The sequence below is a fragment of the Lipomyces oligophaga genome (genome assembly GCF_038497815.1).
Source record: "Lipomyces oligophaga strain CBS 7107 unplaced genomic scaffold V1516scaffold_1, whole genome shotgun sequence".
Classification (NCBI taxonomy): Eukaryota; Fungi; Ascomycota; class Lipomycetes; order Lipomycetales; family Lipomycetaceae; genus Lipomyces; species [Lipomyces] oligophaga.
In genome coordinates this window covers 1,573,330-1,594,299 of record NW_027117785.1, presented here as the reverse complement: position 1 = coordinate 1,594,299, position 20,970 = coordinate 1,573,330, and the positions used below count along the sequence as shown (strand labels likewise).

General features: G+C 42.3%; 8 protein-coding genes and 2 non-coding genes across 10 annotated transcripts; 4 read left to right on the top strand and 6 right to left on the bottom strand.

The window, feature by feature from the left end:
• The first annotated feature begins 344 nt into the window (after positions 1-344).
• Positions 345-418, top strand: V1516DRAFT_t10. The gene has a single exon. It is a non-coding gene; the product is annotated as a tRNA-Ala (tRNA).
• A 321-nt stretch (positions 419-739) lies between these two features.
• Positions 740-1,945, top strand: V1516DRAFT_71029 (autophagy-related protein 27). Its single transcript, XM_066924241.1, has 2 exons — positions 740-1,225; positions 1,280-1,945. Exons 1-2 carry the CDS (start codon positions 958-960, stop codon positions 1,879-1,881), a joined length of 870 nt encoding a protein of 289 aa, XP_066780069.1. The 5' UTR covers positions 740-957; the 3' UTR covers positions 1,882-1,945.
• Positions 1,946-2,567: 622 nt separating this feature from the next.
• V1516DRAFT_668828 (uncharacterized protein) lies at positions 2,568-3,783 on the bottom strand. The gene has a single exon (XM_066921071.1). The coding sequence runs from the start codon at positions 3,717-3,719 to the stop codon at positions 2,853-2,855; it is 867 nt and encodes a 288-aa protein (XP_066780068.1). The 5' UTR covers positions 3,720-3,783; the 3' UTR covers positions 2,568-2,852.
• Positions 3,784-4,979: 1,196 nt separating this feature from the next.
• V1516DRAFT_t4 lies at positions 4,980-5,063 on the bottom strand. The gene has a single exon. It is a non-coding gene; the product is annotated as a tRNA-Lys (tRNA).
• A 527-nt stretch (positions 5,064-5,590) lies between these two features.
• On the bottom strand, positions 5,591-5,989 carry V1516DRAFT_683363 (uncharacterized protein; the record flags this gene model as incomplete). The annotated part of the gene is made up of 1 exon (XM_066923506.1): positions 5,591-5,989. One exon carries the CDS (start codon positions 5,987-5,989, stop codon positions 5,591-5,593), a length of 399 nt encoding a protein of 132 aa, XP_066780067.1.
• A 2,573-nt stretch (positions 5,990-8,562) lies between these two features.
• V1516DRAFT_71190 (glyoxal oxidase N-terminus-domain-containing protein) lies at positions 8,563-12,604 on the top strand. The gene is made up of 3 exons (XM_066924277.1): positions 8,563-8,902; positions 8,948-9,007; positions 9,055-12,604. Exons 1-3 carry the CDS (start codon positions 8,650-8,652, stop codon positions 12,483-12,485), a joined length of 3,744 nt encoding a protein of 1,247 aa, XP_066780066.1. The 5' UTR covers positions 8,563-8,649; the 3' UTR covers positions 12,486-12,604.
• On the bottom strand, positions 12,559-13,871 carry V1516DRAFT_668817 (cyclin-like protein). The gene has a single exon (XM_066921070.1). The coding sequence runs from the start codon at positions 13,611-13,613 to the stop codon at positions 12,723-12,725; it is 891 nt and encodes a 296-aa protein (XP_066780065.1). The 5' UTR covers positions 13,614-13,871; the 3' UTR covers positions 12,559-12,722.
• Positions 13,841-16,399, top strand: V1516DRAFT_668816 (uncharacterized protein). The gene has a single exon (XM_066921069.1). It carries the CDS (start codon positions 14,001-14,003, stop codon positions 16,266-16,268), a length of 2,268 nt encoding a protein of 755 aa, XP_066780064.1. The 5' UTR covers positions 13,841-14,000; the 3' UTR covers positions 16,269-16,399.
• A 275-nt stretch (positions 16,400-16,674) lies between these two features.
• V1516DRAFT_645637 (uncharacterized protein) lies at positions 16,675-18,677 on the bottom strand (the record flags this gene model as incomplete). Its single annotated transcript, XM_066920174.1, has 2 exons — positions 17,646-18,677; positions 16,675-17,420 (listed from the first exon to the last, which is right to left on the bottom strand). Exons 1-2 carry the CDS (start codon positions 18,487-18,489, stop codon positions 16,675-16,677), a joined length of 1,590 nt encoding a protein of 529 aa, XP_066780063.1. The 5' UTR covers positions 18,490-18,677.
• A 420-nt stretch (positions 18,678-19,097) lies between these two features.
• V1516DRAFT_668813 (uncharacterized protein) lies at positions 19,098-20,896 on the bottom strand. The gene has a single exon (XM_066921068.1). It carries the CDS (start codon positions 20,685-20,687, stop codon positions 19,545-19,547), a length of 1,143 nt encoding a protein of 380 aa, XP_066780062.1. The 5' UTR covers positions 20,688-20,896; the 3' UTR covers positions 19,098-19,544.
• Between the last annotated feature and the right edge of the window lie 74 nt (positions 20,897-20,970).

Genomic DNA, 20,970 nt, shown 5'->3' with positions numbered 1-20,970 from the left:
TAACTCCGATCGAGCAGATTTTAGTGATAATATCCACGTTGTAATACATAGTAATAAAGTGATTGGTCTCTCATAAGAGACCGGCCAGGTATAGTAATGAGTTACTGTGTTTGCTCCTTCGATTCTGCTGTACTTTCCAATTCGATGCAAGTTCTAGATGACTAAAAGTTTCATGAATTATGATCTATCGACTTACATGTCAATCGCGAGCTAATAGTATTAATTTAGATTTTATGCTATAAGTAAGTATTAATGCAACACAATCTGTTCAGGTATACAAGACAACGTCTTAAATTAAAATTTGGACAGTAAAATGGAGAAAGAACGTATAATTCATATGAGAGGGGCATGTAGTGTAGTTGGTTATCGCGTTCGCTTTGCATGCGAAAGGTCTCCGGTTCGAATCCGGACTTGTCCAAATTTTTTTAATTTAAATCAAATTTATCGATCTTTGATTATTATTTTCAAAGTCGTTCTTACTTATCTCAAAACTTATTTTTTTGAATCCAGGAGCGAATAGTTTCAATGCTTTTCAGCATCTGTGAAATCCAATAAGTTTCTAACTTTGATGTGCAAGACTCTTAAGAACAGTGTGAATGCGCAATTGATCAGTGAAACCAATTAACATCATGTAGAAATATTTTGAAATTTTCAGACGATCAGAATATAGGCATTAAGTTGATTGTTGAATAAGGTTGAGTAGATCTGGATAAGCCGTCTGGTTTCGCCCTGCGTATCTAATGACAAAGGTCTAGCCCTTGCAGCCCTTACCATAAGCAAGATACCTCTATTGCAAGCTACGATAACTTGATCACTTTCGGCCGCTCCCCCAGTAATTCTGTTCAATCCTCTTTCAAAAAATAATTCATTCAGTCGCCAACCCTGGACTGTGTCTTTCCAATAGCAAACAGAAAACTGGGTAATTCTGCTAGCCTTTAAATTTGTTGATCTGTATCCATGTTACTCCATTCATTTATTGCATCGAGTGCAGCCCTCCTAGCATGCGCACCTTCCGCACTCGCATTCTTCAACTCGACCTCAATTCCTTCTTCTTTCGGAGGCCAAGATATTGATTTAACATCATTTTCTGGACAGCGAGTGGTTAAGATTGATAGAAGTACTCCTCCCTCTATTACTTCTACTTCGATTTTCTTTAATCTGTTTGGAGCTCTTGAGATAAATGAGGACTTTCCCAAAGGTGCAGATCAGTGCGCTGGTTATGAAGGTAACATCGATTTATATTTTCCATTTATTTTGAATTAAAAATAACAATTTGTAGCATGCGTGGTCAGAACTGTCACTTTCGAAGATTCGGAGTCGATGACGGTGAACGTTATTCCGTTATCTCAGACCTCGCTTGATGTCGGCACTAGTATTGTTTATGAGAATAATAATTGGGGCGATTCTCAATATTTTGCTGATCTTCAATTCTTGTGTATGACGGAATCTACAAATGATGAGAGTCTCCTTATCGATAACATGGTTAGACCTGAAGAAACGAATTCACCTTTCCTTCGAAATGTGAGCTCAAACTTTTTGGGCGTTAATTCTGTGTTTGTATCATCAAATAGCATTTCTGTTTCATTGTCAACAAATGCCACTTGTGCCGAAGAAGCCCTGTTAATCAGTCAGCAGAATTCTGGATCTATTGCCTGGTCCATTATTAAGTATATTCTGATTGCAATTTTGATCGCATTAGCAGTTTTTTTCGCGGCAACTGCCTACGTCAAACATAATAATGGTGCTACCGGCGTTGATCTTCTTCCCTCTTCGCAGACCATTCTAGACATTCCTTATGCTGCTGGTGACTTTGCTCGCAAAGTCACAAGCGGAATCACAGGATCCCAAACTACTCAGCGTGATGGTTATGCTGTATTCTAAGCAGATTAATTTTGGATGGGGAGGATAAGAGAAGGGGAAGGATTTATATATTATAGACCTTATTCAAGTAGTTGTTATGCTTATTTCGGTGGGGCCGGTTTTAGGTGATCGGTTTGTAGGAATTAATTTCATACTATCGACCGCATTTCGAATAGATTAGAGAGATTGAAATTCCCAGAAATGTCAGTTTTACAAATTTTGCCTTTGTCAGCTGAATATGCTGAATTTTTTTTTTCCGTCCGGATCATGCAAAGGACTGAAATCAGAGATGCTAGAGGATGCATGCCTTCTTACCATAATGGTGGAATAGCTCCGTACAGATTTTGACTTCCTTTAACTGAAAGTAGTATTGAATATACAATAACGATCCCAAACGGATTATAAGAATTATTTATCTTTGTATTTATATCCTCTTTTCGGTAAATTTCTTTGTTCATTTACCGTGCCAGGTGTAGTGCTCAAGCCAAAGCAGCTCAGAACCGGCGTTCCTTAACTCAGCTTTGGCTGGGTTTGCTTATGGAGGGACAAACGCAAGTCTATCGCGTCTTGTGTGGCTTGTTTTCAAAATTTGACGAAGGTGATTCTTTATGAGCGAATTTTACTGTTCGTCTTCGGGTAATTCTTATTTGTGAAATGACCTACCAATGCAATGCTAATTTCACAAAATTAAACTGATTATAAAGTCGCTAGCCTCGAACACGAGTAACAAAATCGTCTACAGTATTAAGCTCCCTAAATACTCTGAGAAGATCGAAAGCAGACTAATTGGAATGCAATGCAGTTTTCAGTAAATACTCGAAAATAAATTGTATTAGATATTAAGTACAGAAACCGATTATGCGCCAGCTGACCATTACAGAACCAAAAACACAACTTCAAATCATTAAAATAGCGATAACTCAGAAATACCGAGCACACTTTCCAAAAGCAGTCAGCCAAGAATTAGAGCATAAATTACACAATACAGTGACTTAATTCTGTTTTTCGGTCGATGGAGCAGCAGCTGCCGCAGGAGCAATTGGCTCACCGACAATACCGAGACCAAGCTCTTCAATATCCACCAACTGACTGATGCACAGACAGAACGAATTAAGAATGGTCAAGGAAATAATGTCGAGAACACCGTAAAAAACGCCCTCGGATGTAGGAGTTATAACGTTACCACCTTCCGAAAGACCCCATGCGATAGGATATAGCGAATAGATAAAGACAACACCACCAATCAGCATGCGATAATACTTGCGGATCTTGGGCTCAACGGCTACAGATTGTAACTCATTAAGAGATCGCAGACATACCCAGATCAATTGGTAAGCAACAAGGAACCAAGCTGCTAAGCCAATAGTGAAGAAACCCCACTTGTAGGTTGAGGACACAACAACACCAACCAGTCCACCGATGATATAAACACCAATCATAGCTGCAGTGAACAGGGCAGTGATCCAGTTAAGACCCGCCAAGAAGCACATATTAAGAATCAATAGTGGAGCGACCATAAACCATCCAATATAACGAGCATAGAACACTTGACGAATTCCACCGCCTTGTAGATGACTGAACTCAGTTTGAACACCAGCCCATCCAAGATTAGATGCCATTGTGAAATATTGAATGCATGCAAAGAAGGAAGCACCGATAGAAAGATAATGGAAGAAGCGATTACGGCGAGGAACCTTGTATGCCAGACCAATGTAACCAAGAGAGGTAACAGCCATGATACAAAAAACTGTCCAATACCAGTCCGAACCGCTGTCCGCAACATGAATATCAGTGCCAGTATTAGGATTCACGTCCAAGGCCTCATTGCCTCCTCTGGCGTATAATAATCTTGACGACATTTATATAATATTGAAAACGATCAAGTTCTTATTTAGTTTGATTTGATGAATTGTTTATGTTAAATGCAGTATAAAAATTTTGACGGAAGGGACTCTACAGATCTATTTATCTAAAATCGAGTATACTATTGCAACTGTGCAAAGATTATTCTACCGGAATCTTTACGGTAATGCTATCGGAAGACCTTCTCCGAATTGATTTCATGACCAGGTGCTCTGGTGAGAATGGACTATCCCAGTTCTACGTCATAAGTACATTCGTGTGGCAAATGCCGTGGCGCAAAGGTACTGTCAATGCACGCGGTCTAAATCACCGGTCTGATATCCGATACGCATGACTCGCGTAGCGCGATGAGTTCATATGCGGCTTGCATGTTCCTAGTCCTGCTGCCCTGCAATGAAAGAAATTCAGGCGACTGTTCAGATCACTCTCTCCGTGCTCGCCTAGCTATTCACTGCTTCCGAGACTTCCGGTGACCCCACTTCGTTAGCATGAAGGTATTATTTTGTTAGCATAATTCGAGCATCGTTGCCCTCCTGTACAATGAGTTGCTTCTACTGGCTTCCAGGATCAGACATGTATGATTTTTTTTACCATTCGCACCGCGTGATATTGTCTTAAGTGATGCCATAAACATGAATATCTGGAATGATTCTGACTTTATTTCGTCATTCAACCAGTTGAAGTTTACTTTTGTGGGCTCATTGTATTTTACTTCTTGACTGCGTGATATGCTACGAACTCCTCAACACTAGGGAGACTGAAGTAGTAGTATTGGAAGAATGACTCTATCTCTCCGTACTCCTGTATTTGGAGATGATGAACTAATATGCTTATCCGCTCCAAATTGAAATTTATAAAAAAAAATCTTTCGGATTTGGAATGGACGGAGTAGAACTCTTGACTTTGCATGTCTAAATCATTCATCATAGCTGATTTGAACATCCAAGTTCGTTGATAGCTCGTACGATATGTAAGAAACAGCAACAACGTAACTTTTAGCATTTCATATCACGTATTTCGTACGTCAAACATTGCTATTTAGTGATTCAAAAAGCTCAGTCCTTTGCTAACAATTTGAAGTATGATTTGGGAAACATGATCAAAAGTAAAGAATAATCTCATTTTTACTCACTTATACTTCCATGAAAGATTCTCATTCCGACCCATTTACTACCATTTTCAATCTGGCACGTGATTTTTATAATATCCTCAAACTCTTATGAAAAGAATCATGATTCAGAGCTCAAAAAATTAGAAGCCTCACGCGGGGGTCGAACCCGCAACCTTGAGATATCAAGATTTATAAGAGTCTCACGCTCTGCCAATTGAGCTAGCAAGGCAAAGAACGAAAGCACTAGTTTTTTGGTCCATCACGAGGTTAAAATCTTGGAGTGTGCGTTCTTCTAATGCGTTAAGACTTCACCGTGATTGTATCGAATTCTCAGCTCATTTTTAGTGTGTAATTCAATTCTGTGTAGACATTTTGATTTTCTTTCAATTAACCTTGAGCTAAGAAGTTGGAATCCCTTCTAAATCAAGAGATTTTAGAAAACAGAGTGTATTTTAACATAAATGAATTTTTCAGAAGCCAATCCTTGAGAGTGAGCGAAGATAAGCTCTTCATTGCCATGCATATATGATGCAGCTGGAGTGCAATATAACAATGCTAAATAGTGAGAACACTAAAGCAATAAAAGAAGTAGCAGGTATGGAAACCTGCTCGCTCGGTCAAGTGACAAGCAGATAAATGATCACTTCATCTTGGTTAAGCCCAATGGTATTCTGCAAAATATATCTGAACAGGTTTTCTGCAATTTCAATGATAACTCGATAGAAAAATAATCTAATAAGATCGAGTTTCACTCTCTCATGGAAACGATGCAAGATCGCAACATTCCGTAGAATCATGAGCAAGCTTGCGGCAATGCTCACAAAATGATATGGATTTATCTATTTCAACAACGGCCTTATAGGTGAACAGTTTATCACTAATATTGAATGTGATAGGAAGAAATGCAGGAGGCAGCTCAAATTTCTCGTGTAGTTGGAGAGTTACGGTTGATATATTTGTAGAAAAATTTGGAATTGTAGGGAACTGCGCCGTCGAAAAACCCAAGACAGAACCATATTTATCTAGGGCTTTTAACAAATATGGATTAGGCTCTTCGCCATAAGAAAACGAGGGAAAGACAGTTAAGGTCAGCACTGGAAGAGCAGTAGCGAAAAAGTAAGGTGGACGGAATAATTCATTCGTCGTAACAATCATAGCCAGACGGGTCGCTATGAAATCAATCAAGATAGAAGACCAATTCAGAGTCTAACAGTTGCAATTCAAAAAAATCTAGATTGACATATATGCGGTAAACCAATCAAATCTATTCTGCAGCTTGATATTTCACAGATTAGAATCTCTCTTTAGATTCCAGACCTGAATGCTATAGCATTGTCGAATTACCTGCTAACGCAAGCCGCAAGAAGGGTTAAGGTCTGCAGAGGAAGGTTATAAACGCAAGCAGCTGAGCAGGGAATAGTATGAAAGTAGTTCAGCCAAACAAAAATATTATTCCTCAACAACCACAGTGACAGAAGTGTAACATAATCATGAAGTGAGGTATAGGAATATCTGTAAGCAGATATAGTGAATTTTAATTCTACGAAGTCAGAAAAGCGCCGAATAATCTACGCCGTCGAGAGCTCATTCTCTGCAGGTACTATACGACAAAGAATGGGTTTTGAGTGCTCATTAAATGTACGCGTACTATTTTGTTCCACTAGTTAAAGACAAGAAGACCTACGAATGTAAGGAGCAACTAGAGATGAATTAACAAGGTGAATATCTGGCATTCCCACGCGCTGGTGGGCAATTCTACTACACATTCCTAGCCGCAAACCAACTATCAAGGGAAGGTATTAATGCTCCAAATCACTAAATTACTTCACAGGGATCAAGTCACAAATAAGCTCCACAAGTCCGGCTGTCCCTGCAAATAGGGGAGACACCTTGTTTATGAAATAGCGCCTCTTCTTCATATTTCTGAATACTAAAGCCCTTACCTTCACAGTAGCGTACGGGCCGCAATAGGATAGTTGTTTGTTTATATTGAAGTCACGGTGAAATCTGAACGCGTCATGGAAAGAAAATACAGGGAAACGCGTTTCGAGTGCACTTATATGGAAGAGTGGAGGTGCCTTCCATCTGTGGCATCCTAATAATAGAAGCCATCCTTACTTTACAGGGTGCAAATATGGAAACAAGAACGAGATTTTGCGCTATGCTTGCTACGTTCCTATGAAGCTCTATTCCTTTGATCGAATACGCTCAGCTGCAGCTACTATTGTGCACTGCTCTTCGATATTTTCTTAAAATTAGAACCAACAAAGGATAGACTCTGCTCATTCTGGAAACATAGCGACTTTGTTTTAGATTGCTGCAAAAAATATATTTTCCGGCTTATGATGAGCTACTGGAGCTCTGTTAGACAGGCTTTAAGAAATCTGTCTGTAGCAAAAGAGACATTCAGCGTAAATGGCTGCAGAATAGCAGCTCATAGAAAGAACGAATGCTATTTTCGATCTGAAGTAAAGTCTCGTTTATGTTCAAGCACAGTATTTCGGCCGATTTCCAGCCGCACGGAAACATATTTGACGCTCGACTAGTGCAGCTATATTATCGTGCAATCGCACAACTAACTGTCTTTGCTCACTGAGAATTGCGATTTATTGTTAATAGCTGGTAACCAGCACCAGAAGAAATTTTATTCAAAAAGATCAATCAAGACTGACTGTTACAGTTTTAGAGCAACTTTCGAGTGCCCTTACGCAGAAGTGAAATCGACTGTCTGCGCCGTATACGGTAGTGGGTAGAAAACAATTTCCATGGGCTCACATAAACGACAAACGGTTTTTTAAAATATTCAATTCGGCCTCTTACTACCGTTTTTGATATCTGCACAGCTCCTCTTTAGGAAACTGCACGGTTCGAGAGTATGAGAGCCACGTCTTGAAGGGTCCCCTTTTGGCCTGTCAGTAGACCCTTTCGGAACAACGAGCGACAGAAAATGGAATCAAGGAATTTATTTAGTAGAAAGTACTGTCAGGGGGGGCCGAACAAGTTATGCATCTGCCGCTAATGAAATCTAATTTCAGAATACAGTACGAGTTTGCATGGATCGAATGGCGCACTTTCGAGAAGGGACGGCTGTTCACTCTTACAATTAGGGGCAGTCGAATTAGTTTTGCCGTACAAACCAATTTAGCACTGCGCGGTTCATCTGAACAACAATAGAACCGAAACAAGCGCTGAACTCAGCCATACGAAAGCAGATCTTCTTCGTTGATTCAAAGCAGAATTGGTGAAATTTTTATCTGGAATTTGTTTGTGACTATGCTTTTTTTATCTATGAAAACCTGATGGAATTGAGGAACTTTGCGAGGTTGGAGAACGATCTCGGTCCTGCAAATCAGTTAAGGATCGACATCAACATCCAACAGCTCGGTTCCCGCTTGGATTGCTACCTCATCGCCCCTCTTGGCTGTGATGACAAGCTATTAGGGGCTTTTCGAGCGCACTCGAGCTACATTTGCGACCGTTCTCGTCTACTGCTAGAGTTATACCCTTATGCACCATCATGCTCAGACTTTAACAAGTCATTAAGTACGCTAGTTCTATGTTGATTTTCAATATATTGCTTGCGGCTAACAGTTCAGTTTTCGTCTGTAGTTATATGCCTCCCCCAAGTGCATTCCAATGACTGGATTGGTCCGGCATATCCCCCCTTCTCCGCTTGACGTTCGTGCATGGAGTCATAGGTGAAGACTTATAGGGCGACTCAGGACTATACATATATATAGACACCCCATTCAACCACTTTTAGCACCTAGTCTATTCTGTTTGATTTGCTTAACATTTGGTGAGGTCAGTCAAGCATGGTTGCTTTCAACATTATCCTTTCAGCAGCCGTTGTGCTTGCTGGAGCGACTGATGCTCTCAAGTTTCCTCCACTCCATAATAAATGCGATCAGAATAGCGATTGGGTCAGCTGTCCTCGAGGCCAATATTGTGCAGATGATGGCTACTGCACTCCTGAGTTGACCAAGCGAGGTTTCTGGGAAAGTGTATGGGGGACAGGATGGGGAAGTGGATGGAGTAGTATTTGGGAAAGCAGTTCCTCTGGTCACAGTAAGTCGGATTAATTCTGTTTTAGAGTCTACCTAACTTTGCGAGATCAATGGACCGATAAGTATGGTAAAAGCATTTCTATTGCTGAACATACGACTACAAAAGGTATTTTTAAAGCTTGTTCTGTTTTAAATTCCACTAAGAATAATTAGATGGATTTGTCTGGGAATGGGCAACTATCTATTTCACGTTTGGGAATGGCCACAAATCTGTTATTACATCTACCATGACCTCATTTTCTGCTAGTTCCACTCAAATTGCTTCATCTTCCAGTTCTGATTCACTGTTTACATCATCAAGTTCTAGTAGTTCGGCGGTGACATCTACTTTATCATCCTCTTCTTCTTATACTTCTTATGTTTCGGTTACTTCAAGCTCTTCATCGTCTAGTTCTTCGAGTTCTACTACAACTGCGTCGGCATCTTCGAGTTCTTCATCTTTGAGTTCGTCGTCGACCAGTTCTTCCTCCTCTTTCAGTTCGTTGACATCGATTTCGAGTTTGCCTTTGAACAGCTCTACTTCAAGTTCTCTGATACTTTCAAGCTCTTCAATAACTTCAGTTTCAGTACTTGCTCCTAATAGCACTACTTCGACTTCAGTATTTTCGTCTTCGAGTCTGCCGTCGTCCAGCTTTTTGAGTAGCTTAATTGCTAATAGTACCGCTTCGAGCTCCACTGAATTGACTTCAACAAGCTCAGCGACTACAGTCTCAATTTTAGCCTCGAGTTTGCTGGTCAATAGTAGTACATTTAGTTCTGAGGCTTCCTCTAGCACTATGTTATCTTCAATTTTATCTTCGAGCTTGCCCATCAACACTAGTACATATAGCTACTTGTTGTCTACATCTGCATTGACTTCTATTCCGATGTCTTCCATAGTCTATTCATCGACTGCTAGTAGTTCTGCTCCTGCTAGCTCCTCCTCTGGGGTTGTTACAGAAGATGGTACATGTGGTGTTGATTACGGTGGTACTATTTGTGGAGATTGGTATAAGGGTAACTGCTGTTCCGCCTATGGCTACTGTGGTAATACCACAGATCATTGTGGAACTGGATGTCAGTCTGGCGACTGCACTGACGAAGACGACGATACTACAACGACTTCGTCTAATGTCACCGTTGATGGTACTTGTGGATCTGAGTATGGCGGGACAGTTTGCGGTGACTGGTATCTGGGTAATTGCTGTTCCGCTTATGGTTACTGTGGTAATACCACAGATCATTGTGGAACTGGATGCCAATCTGGCGACTGCACAGATGGAAGTGATACAACCACGACTTCGTCTAATGTTACCGTTGATGGCACTTGCGGTTCAGATTATGGCGGTACTGTCTGTGGTGATTGGTATCAGGGAAATTGCTGCTCCGTTCATGGATATTGCGGAAATGGTACTGATTATTGTGGCACTGGCTGCCAGTCTGGAGATTGTATTGATGACGATGATTCTGGATCGGATAGTAATGTCACCGTTGATGGAACCTGTGGATCTGATTACGGTGGAACAGTTTGCGGCGATTGGTATTTGGGAAATTGTTGCTCTTCTTACGGTTACTGTGGTAATACTAGTGATCATTGCGGTACAGGTTGTCAATCTGGGGACTGCTATGATTCTATTTCATCTTCTGCGGTTGCAAGTACGATTACAAGTTCTAGTAGCTCGAGCTCGTCCAGCAGCTCCACGATTTCTAGTAGCTCTGCAATCTCTAGTACTACGAATGCGACGTCCACGATTCCTAGTCAGGAACCGGTTATTTCTTTGCCTTCTACTGTTTCTACTTCATCAGCTAGTGCGACTGCCACCTATGATATTACTACAGACGGTACTTGTGGAACTCAAAATGGTGGAACAATTTGCGGTGACTGGGCGGCTGGTAGCTGTTGCTCGCAGTATGGTTATTGTGGTAATACAACAGCGCATTGCGGTACTGGCTGCCAGTCCGGTGATTGTGATGAGACAGTTGAAGCGGCTCCTACGGCCACACCTGCTCCACAAGCAACGGGTGATGATGCTGGAAAGTTTGAGATTGTCGGCGAATCGGGCGTTCCTGGAATGCATGTTGGTTTGCTGCCAAATGGAAAAATTGTCTTCCTGGATAAGGTAGAAAATTATACTCAAGTGACACTTGATACAGGATATTATGCCTACTCGTCAGAGTATGATCTTAGTACCAACACGTATGTACCTCTCTCTTACAAGACTAATGCTTTCTGCTCAGGTGGTGCTTTTCTGGCCAATGGAGATTTCGTTTCATTAGGAGGCAACGATGCTCTGGACTGGGTTGATCCTACAGTTGGCAATGGCTTTGATGGTATTCGATATCTCAAGCGTGCGATGGATGGGTCTAATGATGGCGAGTCGTGGTCTGAACCTGGCAATAAGCTTAATTCCGACCGTTGGTATGCATCTGCAATCACTCTTGCTAGTGGTGAGGTTTTTGTTGCTAGTGGTAGTCTTAACGGTCTTGATCCAACAGTGGCTGCAAACAATAATCCTACATATGAGATTTTGGATAAGACTGGTGTTTCACAGACTGATTCTATTCCTATGGAGATTCTTGCCAATAATCAGCCTTATTATATGTACCCATTTTTGCACTTATTAAAGAGCGGAGAGCTGTTTGTGTTCGTTTCCAAATCAGGAGAAATATTTGATGTCGAGAGCAACACTACCACACTGACCTTACCTGATCTTGCTGGCGATTATCGCACCTATCCCAACACTGGTAGCTCAATATTGTTTGCGCTATCTTCAGCGAACAATTATACTGCAGATATTATTATATGTGGTGGAGGTGCCTATCAGGATATCACTTCTCCTACTGATGCTAGCTGTGGCAGAATCAAACCTGAAGACGATGATCCCCAGTGGGAGATGGAGGCGATGCCTACTGGACGTGATATGATCGAAGGTGTTTTGCTGCCTAATGGTAAATCTATCTGGCTGAACGGTGTACATACTGGATCTCAGGGATTTAATCTTTCCAAGGACGCAGTGTATCAAGCGCTTTATTATGACCCTGATGCTGACTCGGGATTGAGATGGACGGCTCTTACCAACTCTACGATTGCGCGGGTGTATCACTCTGTAGCGATTTTACTTCCTGATGCTACTATTTTGGTCGGAGGCTCAAATCCAGTGGAGATGCCAGTTTTGGTTGCAGATGAGTATACACCATATGTTACCGAGTTCCGAGTGGAAATTTTTACACCTCCTTATTTGATGGGGGACAATGCCGAAAAGCGTCCATCCAATACCAGCGTTTCCTCTACAGAGCTTAATAGCGGCGATACATTTACAGTGACATTCACTCAAAACACAGACACTATTTCTGATCTCAAGATCTCCTTATATCATGGTGGATTTGTTACGCATTCGTTACATATGGGTCAACGTTTACTGTATCTCGATTATGAAGGATTTGACGAGAATGCGAGTGCAGGAACGCAGCAGACTTTGACTGTCCAAATGCCTAGTACTGACTATCCGAATGTTACACCGCCTGGTCCTTACATGGTCTTTGTTGTCGCTGACGATATCCCTTCGAATGGTACAATGGTTTATGTAAATAAGCAAGACTTCTAAGATAGAGCGAATGGGTTGTAGAGTTTATTGTGGTATACTTATCGGTGCGATCTTTGATGCTTTATATTTTGTTGTTATTTTAGGGCTAAATTTCAGGTGGGATATTATAAACCAGATAGATAATTTCAAGTACCATTGATTTTTAATCAGTATTTATAGAAATCATTAAATTCCGCATGATCGAATACATGTCATTTGTACAAGAGTAATCAACAGAGGTATTATACATATGAAGCACTAGTGACGTGTATAATGCTGCTCAGTGCTACCTGCTTTAGCGGATCCATTTACAGGATCATACAGATCTGCCATTACATTACAAGCATGTTTGATAAATCTGATATCGACCTTGATTTGTTGCCACCAATAGATGGACTGCTTGTTGTTGTCAGAAGCTGAAGAAGATGGAATTCCAACTGGAATACTGTGTATTGTCGATGCGCAATATAGTGCAGAAGCAGCGATGACCGAGACAGGATATCGTAAACAGAGGGTTGTCCGGACAGAATCATTAATGAATGCCCAAGCAGAGCGGTTGATAGTATTAGCGTGAACAGATGTTTCTTCATTATCATTGACGAATCTCACTGTGTATGAAAGCAAAAGCTGGTAAGGCGTTTCAATAATGAAATCAAAGCAAAGTGCTTCCAGTAAGAGTTCTTCATTGAATAATATAATATCGCGCCAGCGCCAGAATTCTTTGTCTTGCTCGTCAACGTATAACTGCGAATCTCGATGAGCGACTCGACAACAAGCGACAACAATGTCTTTTAGCTTCCTAGTTGTTTCCTCGTTCTTGGTAGCAAGGAAAATACATGTTCCTGAAATGTCGTAAGGATGAAAGCGCTTCATTGGAAAACGCATGTAAAACCTGTGGAACATTACTGCAGCAACGTAGAGTGTAGGAGGTGGTAAACGGAGTTGCATGCCTACATCAACTAGAAAACTCGCACCTTTAGCACGCTGATGGAGTTCCGAAGATACAGACATCCCTTCACGAATAGAAGGAGTAGATTTTAATTCAGCCGAAGTGAACAACCATTTAGTTTTCTGTTGATTCGGCCAGGCGGTAGACGTCCCGATAGAAGACGGCCGAGAAGATTGTTGCTGTGACCGTGAATTTGACATCCCAGCTAGCGACGGCGGTCGTGACGATGACAGTGACGAAATGATATTTCAAAGATGAAATTAAGGCGAATACATGAAGAAAATTGTCGTCCAAGTGATTATATTTCTGCCTTACTTTAGAAACATGTTGACACTCAATTGTTTGTAGAATGTGCAATAGGACAGAACGAATGGGTAGATATTCAGACTCCTGCGGCTCGCTGGATATTCAATTTTCACTTTGAATTCCAAGAATTCTTCTAAGATGTCGCACTAAAGTTGTTCGGAATATCCAGTTACTTTCTAGGTTCTGGTCTGTTACGGGAAGCATATAGGAACGTACTGTTATAGGTCGTATATTAGACTAAACGGAAAGATGCTCATGTGTCTGACGTCAAGGCAGTTGTAATGGTAATGCGCGTGAGCTGTCTGTTTCCCGTTGCCATTCATCAGGTAGGATTTCGACCTAGAGCTCGGCTACAAGTAATAGGCAGTGAATTGTATCTCCCGTTCACAAATAGGTTTATCTCTTCGAATTTTAAAGATGATATTGAGAAGCAGTTGACCCAGTCGTTTACCGTGTCCGAAGAGTCTCAAAATCAATCGAGAAGAAGTGAAGACTTTTTAGACTCCCCTGAGTTTTTGCCACACCTTGAACATGAATTCGAGATTTTTGATGAGAAAGAGAAAGACCATTTGCAGAGCAGAAATTTTGCAAGTAATCAGAACAAATCGGCGGTCAAGTCGGACTTAACGGTCAAAACAGTGCAACCACTTCGATTTAGATTCTATGAGCCTGGCCCCGTTCTCTTTTCCAATTCCAGTTCTTTCCAGAATGATCCATCCTTGATTGAGCTTCCTGTGCTAGAATTAAATTCAGCGACATATGGGACAAGCTCGAATAGGAGTGCTACATATCCGGATTTTACTCGCACGCTTCTAGGGAATCTGCTCAGAATGAATGATCAATCTACAACGTACGCCGATTTTGTACAGGAAATGCAGAACCAAGAGTCAGAGTCATATTTCAAAGATAATGCCATTACGGATAAGTCTTTTTTGAATACTAAGAGGGGAAAGGCATTGTTCAGTTTCAATTCAAGTCGTGAGATGTCGCGACTGTTTAAACAAAATTCATTTTCGCATAGGAGTAAGTCTGGTCAGGGAAAACCAGGAGCCGCCAAAATGAATTCAGAAATATTTCATGTTGGACAATACACTCTTATTGTGTCGGACGGAGATCTTCCTCAAATTAAATTGAACGGGGCGACTAGGTATCGAGGACCCCTGCTTCCGACTGCGACTATTAACCGTCACGGTGACAATTTCAGCCGGATATTCACTGTATCTGGCCTCACCATGTTATCAATTACACAGAAGAAAGAGAACATGAGTCGATCGTGGGAACCTAATAAAGCGGTATTCCACGATAATGCAATGCTGCCGACAAAATCTGCATACATTCTTCAGAGGGACTACCACTCAGAGCAAATTAATCACGCCCTGGATCATAATGTGATTTCAGATGAATCTTCACTTTCAAGTTTATTGAAATATTTCATTTCTGTTCAGCTCATTGCTGAGAATCGGTTCGAACCTAGTTTGTCCAAGTCAGTGGGGGAACAACCTCCGAGAATAAAGAAGATACTCAATGATTACGGCATGTCTTTCAAACTACATGTTCAAGTCAACGATGGAGTAGTCCAGATATGGAATACATATTTACATTCTACAGAGCATAATGGCCGACCGAGGAATTCCGACGCACATGAGGCTTTGTTACGAGAGTTTCAGGTGGAATCTGCCGATTTTGCACTGAATTCTTTGAAATTTGGCCATGACTTGCGAATCTTGACACGCTATCGAATCTCTGGTATTATAGATCCCTCTAGTTATTCTCAACGTGAATTGCAAGGGTTTTTCGGAGAAAGCAATCTACATTTCAAGGATCGATGTCTATTCCTAGACAAACATCAAACCACTATTAGGAGGCGTAGATATCTCCCATCCGATGATTTATTTGATACATTATTACTACCGAATTCAGTAGGCGAAAATCCTGAGCTATATTGGCACTTGGTGGATGTGGTCGTTCCAGAAATGCTTGATGAAGTGACGACAGAGCAGCGACAGGCTGTTCTACGAGCTGCTATCGCTAGAGCGCGAAATCAAGAACTGAGCGACCATGTGCGACTAGCAACCACTTATTTTTCGCGGATTCGAAATATTTTTCACGTGGCTTCATTCGCTAACTGCAGGATCCATCCAAAACACGAAGACAATGTCGAACCATTACATATATTCGACAATGAACGGGTAAAAGACATCCAACCAATTGATTTCAGTCGTAAGGGCAGAGATGCTGTCTTAATTGGTGCTATGCAGCATGACAACGCACAATATCGCTTCGTACAGTTCGAAAGGAGATATGCACCTGCGCTTACCACTTTTAAGAATTTTTTGAAGCGGCTCATAGGTTTGAAAAACGGCTCATACTTGATTTCTCGGAATGGACAGCATTTGAGAATTTATGACTATCGATGTGAGAGTCAGAAGTGCGGACATGGTCAGCTACCACAGCGCTCTCATCCAGATACTGAAGAACACGAGGAGTGGACTTGGAATAACGAAATGGGTTTAACATTTGATGATCTTCGCCGATATTGGCGATTTTAATTCTCTCGTTGTAATCTAAGGTAGGATACTCCTATTTTAGTATGTAAATTTTGTTCGGGTCATATTGCAAATGTCTGTGAACATTTATTACTGTATATACTCTAGAAATCATAAATTCTATGAAATTACTAACAAATCAACACGTGTTGAAACAGAAAAGCAGTAATCGACTGCTGCTTCTTCTATGCCACGAACCGGAAAGTAGACCGCAAACTACCAAAAACGAACAGCGGATATCATTAAACTTGAAAACATTAAGAGCGAATGCAGATCAAAAAAACAGCAAGCTATACAAAAACACAAATTGAGAGAAATTATACAACAATGAGATTGCAATCATTGAAAAATTAGAAAAAATGCACCTAATCCTAATAGTCCAGCACATAATAAGCCGATAATTCAAGAATCATTCTTCCGGACTATCAACGCAACAGAAACAGAACTCAGCAAGGAAAAACGATTTGAAGCTCTGCCAGAATCCTATGTCATCTTCGTCACCAAATGCAACGCAGGAACGCCCAAATGAAGTACCTCCACATCGCCCTCGATACGACGGTAGTATCGCCCGTCGAGGCTGATAGTCTGTCCCTCGAGAAGATGACCGCGAGGCTCGCGACGAAGCTGCTTCAGAGCTTGAAACTGCATGGTAGAAGGGATGCCGCTGAATGGCACCATATCCCATATTCTGCGATATCGGTGGTCGGAACCGGGGCGGTCTAGGAATAGATGGATTACCCCGTCCATGCATAAGCTTATGTAATGCTGCTCGCGACTGTGCAGACATACGCGAATAGAGAAGTTCTTCGGCTTCTGCAGTAGATGGGAATGGCGGGACTCGAGGACTGGCATAATCTATCAAAGTAGCGAGATCCGTTTCGCCATGATAGACTGAACTAGAATGCGTTTCACCAAGAGCATTAATGAAGGAGGAAGGAGCAGGAGAAGACGATAGAGGAGGAATATTGACGAATGAAGATATGTCTGCGGTGGAGGCAGCCACAGCCTCTCCAGAAGCACCATCATCAGCATACTCATAATCTGCAGCGTATTGATGGATAGGAGGAATGATATCAATATCATCGGCGAGCACACTTGGATTAGATGGATCTAGTAAAGCTCGATAACTGTCTTCGGCTGACGCATCAACGGAAGCTCGATGAATCAAATCGTTTTCTAAATGATCATTTGAAGGATCAGAATCAGTATCCAAATCTGAAGCTGGGATTTGGCTAGGCGAAATAGATTCGTACTGACGGTGAGAATGAGAATCGAGATAAGAGACCGCGCCAGTTATGTTTATATTACTGACAAAGGAATCATTATCGTTCAGAACGGGACCGATCTCACTCCCATGAGTAGCTGAGGTAGATATATTACGAGTAGCAAGAAACACGGGCGACGCGAAACCAGGAGATATAGGGATTTGAAACTGATGTCCTGTCTGAGCAGTTGGTGTAGACGGCCGAGGCGGGATAAAAACAGAAGAATTCCGAGAATGTACTCGGGAGGCAGCTGTCCAGCCCAAATCGTACGTATAATCCGCATAATCAATGTTACGCCATCCGGAAGTACTGGAAGGACTTCCGAATACGACTGAAGTCCGGTTGCGTGCTTGGTTGTGGTGTGGAGTTGTAGGAGGAGGCATATTTGATTGCGAGATAGAACGTTGCCGTGCAGAGACGTTTGATTGAGGATACGGTTTTTCTTCTTTTTCCGGAAGAATATGGTCGACGTACTCCGTAGGATCGTTCTGATCGAGACCATCTACAAACACCTCTGCTTCATAGACGGATGCATCGGAGGAATCAGTCGAGTACACTGAAGAATCCGAAGACAAAATGGCCGATGACTGGCGGCGTGCACGAGGTTGTCGTGAAGAGTGTCGCGGTCTATGAGCAATGCCTTCATTATCAGTAATAGTGTTATCATATTCGTTGTCTGATGATCTGCCGGAATAATCTTCTGAGTGACCATGAGCAACCTGAGATTGCTGGTGTTCTTCGTCCTCATCACTGTCTGTCAACGACCTAGGTCTGCGAGAAGCACGCCGAGACTGACCGTTCGATCTGAGGTCATGCGAGTCAAGCTGGGTATGGCTATTATGATGTCCGTGAGCATGAGAATGCAAACGTCTGTCTGACTTCTTCTGAAGTTGACGATGTACCTGTTCGGCAGCGGCCGCCAGTGAGACCGAGTGATCTATTTGGGCCCCGGGAGCCATAGCTCAAAACAATGCTCGGCGAGCAGCAGCCAGGAAAGCTCCCAGGTTGCAAAAATAAAAATAAAACAAATGAATCACCAACACTAAGTCGATCCTAGACGCCCCCAAAAAAGAACAAAAATCGCGTGAGAACCCTGAAAAGTCGGAGACTTCGTTGTTCAAGTTTGTATTTGTTATGATTGAGTCCAGACGACTAACGACTCTCGCGATAGTTTGTTTTACAAGCTGGGTCAAGACCGAGCGGCGTCGGCGGCGGCGGCCGGGCGGCCAAATTCATATGGGTTTGGTGTTATCAAAGGGAAAGCGGCAAGGACAAGGATCTCGCCCAGAAGATTCGGGGATGTTGGTTGATTAAAACAGCTTGAGCTACGAAAATACAGGAATGAGCAGAAAGGCAATTTAAATGGACTCTGATGGTTGAAGTCCGTCTGCTTCCTTCAAATCGTTGATCATATTACGTAAACACTCGTCGGCAAGTATATCACATGACATAACTGTCCCGCCGTTTTGTGTTAGTTTTGGCGGAGCTCGGGGTGGCCTCACGTGCAATCAGATTCCCCGCAGATTTCTAATCAGATCCTCCTTATCGTTGTCATGCTGAGCCATTAAGAAGTTACACTAATCCACCTGAGTCCAAAAAAATTCAATGTTCTTGATAATGGAATTTCTTTTGGTCGGGATATTATTTAATTGTAAATCATCTATCTAATGAATTGAATGCAGACTATGGTCCGCGGTCTGGACTTTCATCTGATTGATGACTAAGGCGGTTAACCGTAGGATCTGATTATGCGACTCACTAGGTCGTACTCGATTTACGGCGCATATACCCCACTCAGACTGAATTGATTTTATTATGAAGGTATTAGCATTTGAAAGCAGTTTAGAATTTTTGTTTTTACGATGAGCGATTCCTGGATGGACTGTAGATGATCTATGGTAATTATTGTCTGGTCTGCTATAATCAAGAGTCTTGAGTCTATGTCTGACTGCGATCGAAATCGCCTCCAGATCCAGATTTTATTGCATAGCTAGATACATCTTTTGTTTTCACTTCATTGCAATTCCTGAGGAACTTCTATTCCAGATAATATGATACTCCGCCTCCATTGATGCTGCATACTGATCAGAGCCGTAGCTAATACGACTTCAGGTTCCAGCTTGCTTGTATCTACAATGACACGCCAGGTTTTACTGTCTTTTGCGACCTGCCCAACGTGGGCCACCGCTTCTCGTTCATCGGTCACTAAATGCTGCTGTTGTTGAGTGATTATTCTTTCCGCATGAACCGCTGCCCGATATCCTGGAAGTTCTTGCCGACCTACCGTAGCCGGATGGCCTACGGCCGGATCGGTCATAAAGAATTCTGCTTCTGGGCGGCGTGTTCGAACAAGTAAACCAGATTTCATCCACTGATATGCGGCACCAGGAGAATTTGAGCCGACTCCTGTTTTGCCGCAAAGGTAGAAAGTTCTCAGTCCACCCTCCTCGCGAGTCCAACGTCGCGATACTTTGCGATAAGTTAAGCCGCCAGTCTGCGAATTACTAAACAGCACATATTTTCCAGGTCGAGCGCGCGGTGAAATTGCCCCAGTCCCTACTCCAAGTCCATGACGGTTGCCTGCATAAATTGTGGCAATATTGCGACCCACCATGTCGGTGCTCCAGGTCTCATTACCGGCCTCTTCACCTTGTGTTAAAGCGTCCATTCGCGCTTGGTACACATCGGCGTACATCAGAGTCCAGGTTTTTGATTTTGCTGCGGGACGAAGCAACACATAAGCCAACTGAGCAAGATTGTTATAAACGTGGATAATCCGATCCTCTGTTTCTGGCTTTGGTTTAACGTAGAATACGGCACTCGCTGACCTGGCTATCAGCTCCGCAACAACCCTTTCGATTTCAGTGCGACTTGGGCGGCCGTATAGTGCGGGACTTTCAAGGTCCAGGTTTCTTCTTGTCACAGCTCGACCGTCCTGCATGTTCATTCTCACTCCGTCTGGTCCTACAGTGAGTTCATGGACACCGGTCGTCTTGCCGACTAAGCCCATCGTCACCGCAATTCGTTTCAGTTTCACACCTGCGCTGTACTGCATTCTCTCATAACTCCTGTACCCGACGGAGATCGCGTTCGCAACGCCCAGTCCAATGCGAGCTGCTACCCAGCCGGGAATCCTTCGAATTGGAATTTCACTCATTTGCTTTTGTTTCCACTGGACCCACCACCTTAGACTTCTTGGCTGCTCGACAATCAACCGCGGAACTATCTCGTATTTGCTCGATAGCGACTCGGATAGGATTACTCTTAACTCTCCACACAAGTAATCTTCAACACTGTCAACTATGCTTGGAATAATCCGAATATACCCTACAATAATTATAAACACTATTAATATACTATCAGTCCAACTATGTTCGTATCGTGGTATGCACTCCGTCTTGATAGCGACTCTTGCACGGCTCCGGCTCGCCCTGCAATAA

Coding starts and splice junctions, on each gene's coding strand:
- V1516DRAFT_71029 (XM_066924241.1), top strand. CDS start 958: ATGTTACTCCATTCATTTATTGCATCGAGTGCAGCCCTCCTAGCATGC. Junction 1,226..1,279: donor TCAGTGCGCTGGTTATGAAG/GTAACATCGATT, acceptor AACAATTTGTAG/CATGCGTGGTCAGAACTGTC.
- V1516DRAFT_668828 (XM_066921071.1), bottom strand. CDS start 3,719: ATGTCGTCAAGATTATTATACGCCAGAGGAGGCAATGAGGCCTTGGAC.
- V1516DRAFT_668813 (XM_066921068.1), bottom strand. CDS start 20,687: ATGAGTGAAATTCCAATTCGAAGGATTCCCGGCTGGGTAGCAGCTCGC.
- V1516DRAFT_668816 (XM_066921069.1), top strand. CDS start 14,001: ATGGTAATGCGCGTGAGCTGTCTGTTTCCCGTTGCCATTCATCAGGTA.
- V1516DRAFT_71190 (XM_066924277.1), top strand. CDS start 8,650: ATGGTTGCTTTCAACATTATCCTTTCAGCAGCCGTTGTGCTTGCTGGA. Junction 8,903..8,947: donor AAGCAGTTCCTCTGGTCACA/GTAAGTCGGATT, acceptor TAACTTTGCGAG/ATCAATGGACCGATAAGTAT. Junction 9,008..9,054: donor TGAACATACGACTACAAAAG/GTATTTTTAAAG, acceptor AAGAATAATTAG/ATGGATTTGTCTGGGAATGG.
- V1516DRAFT_668817 (XM_066921070.1), bottom strand. CDS start 13,613: ATGTCAAATTCACGGTCACAGCAACAATCTTCTCGGCCGTCTTCTATC.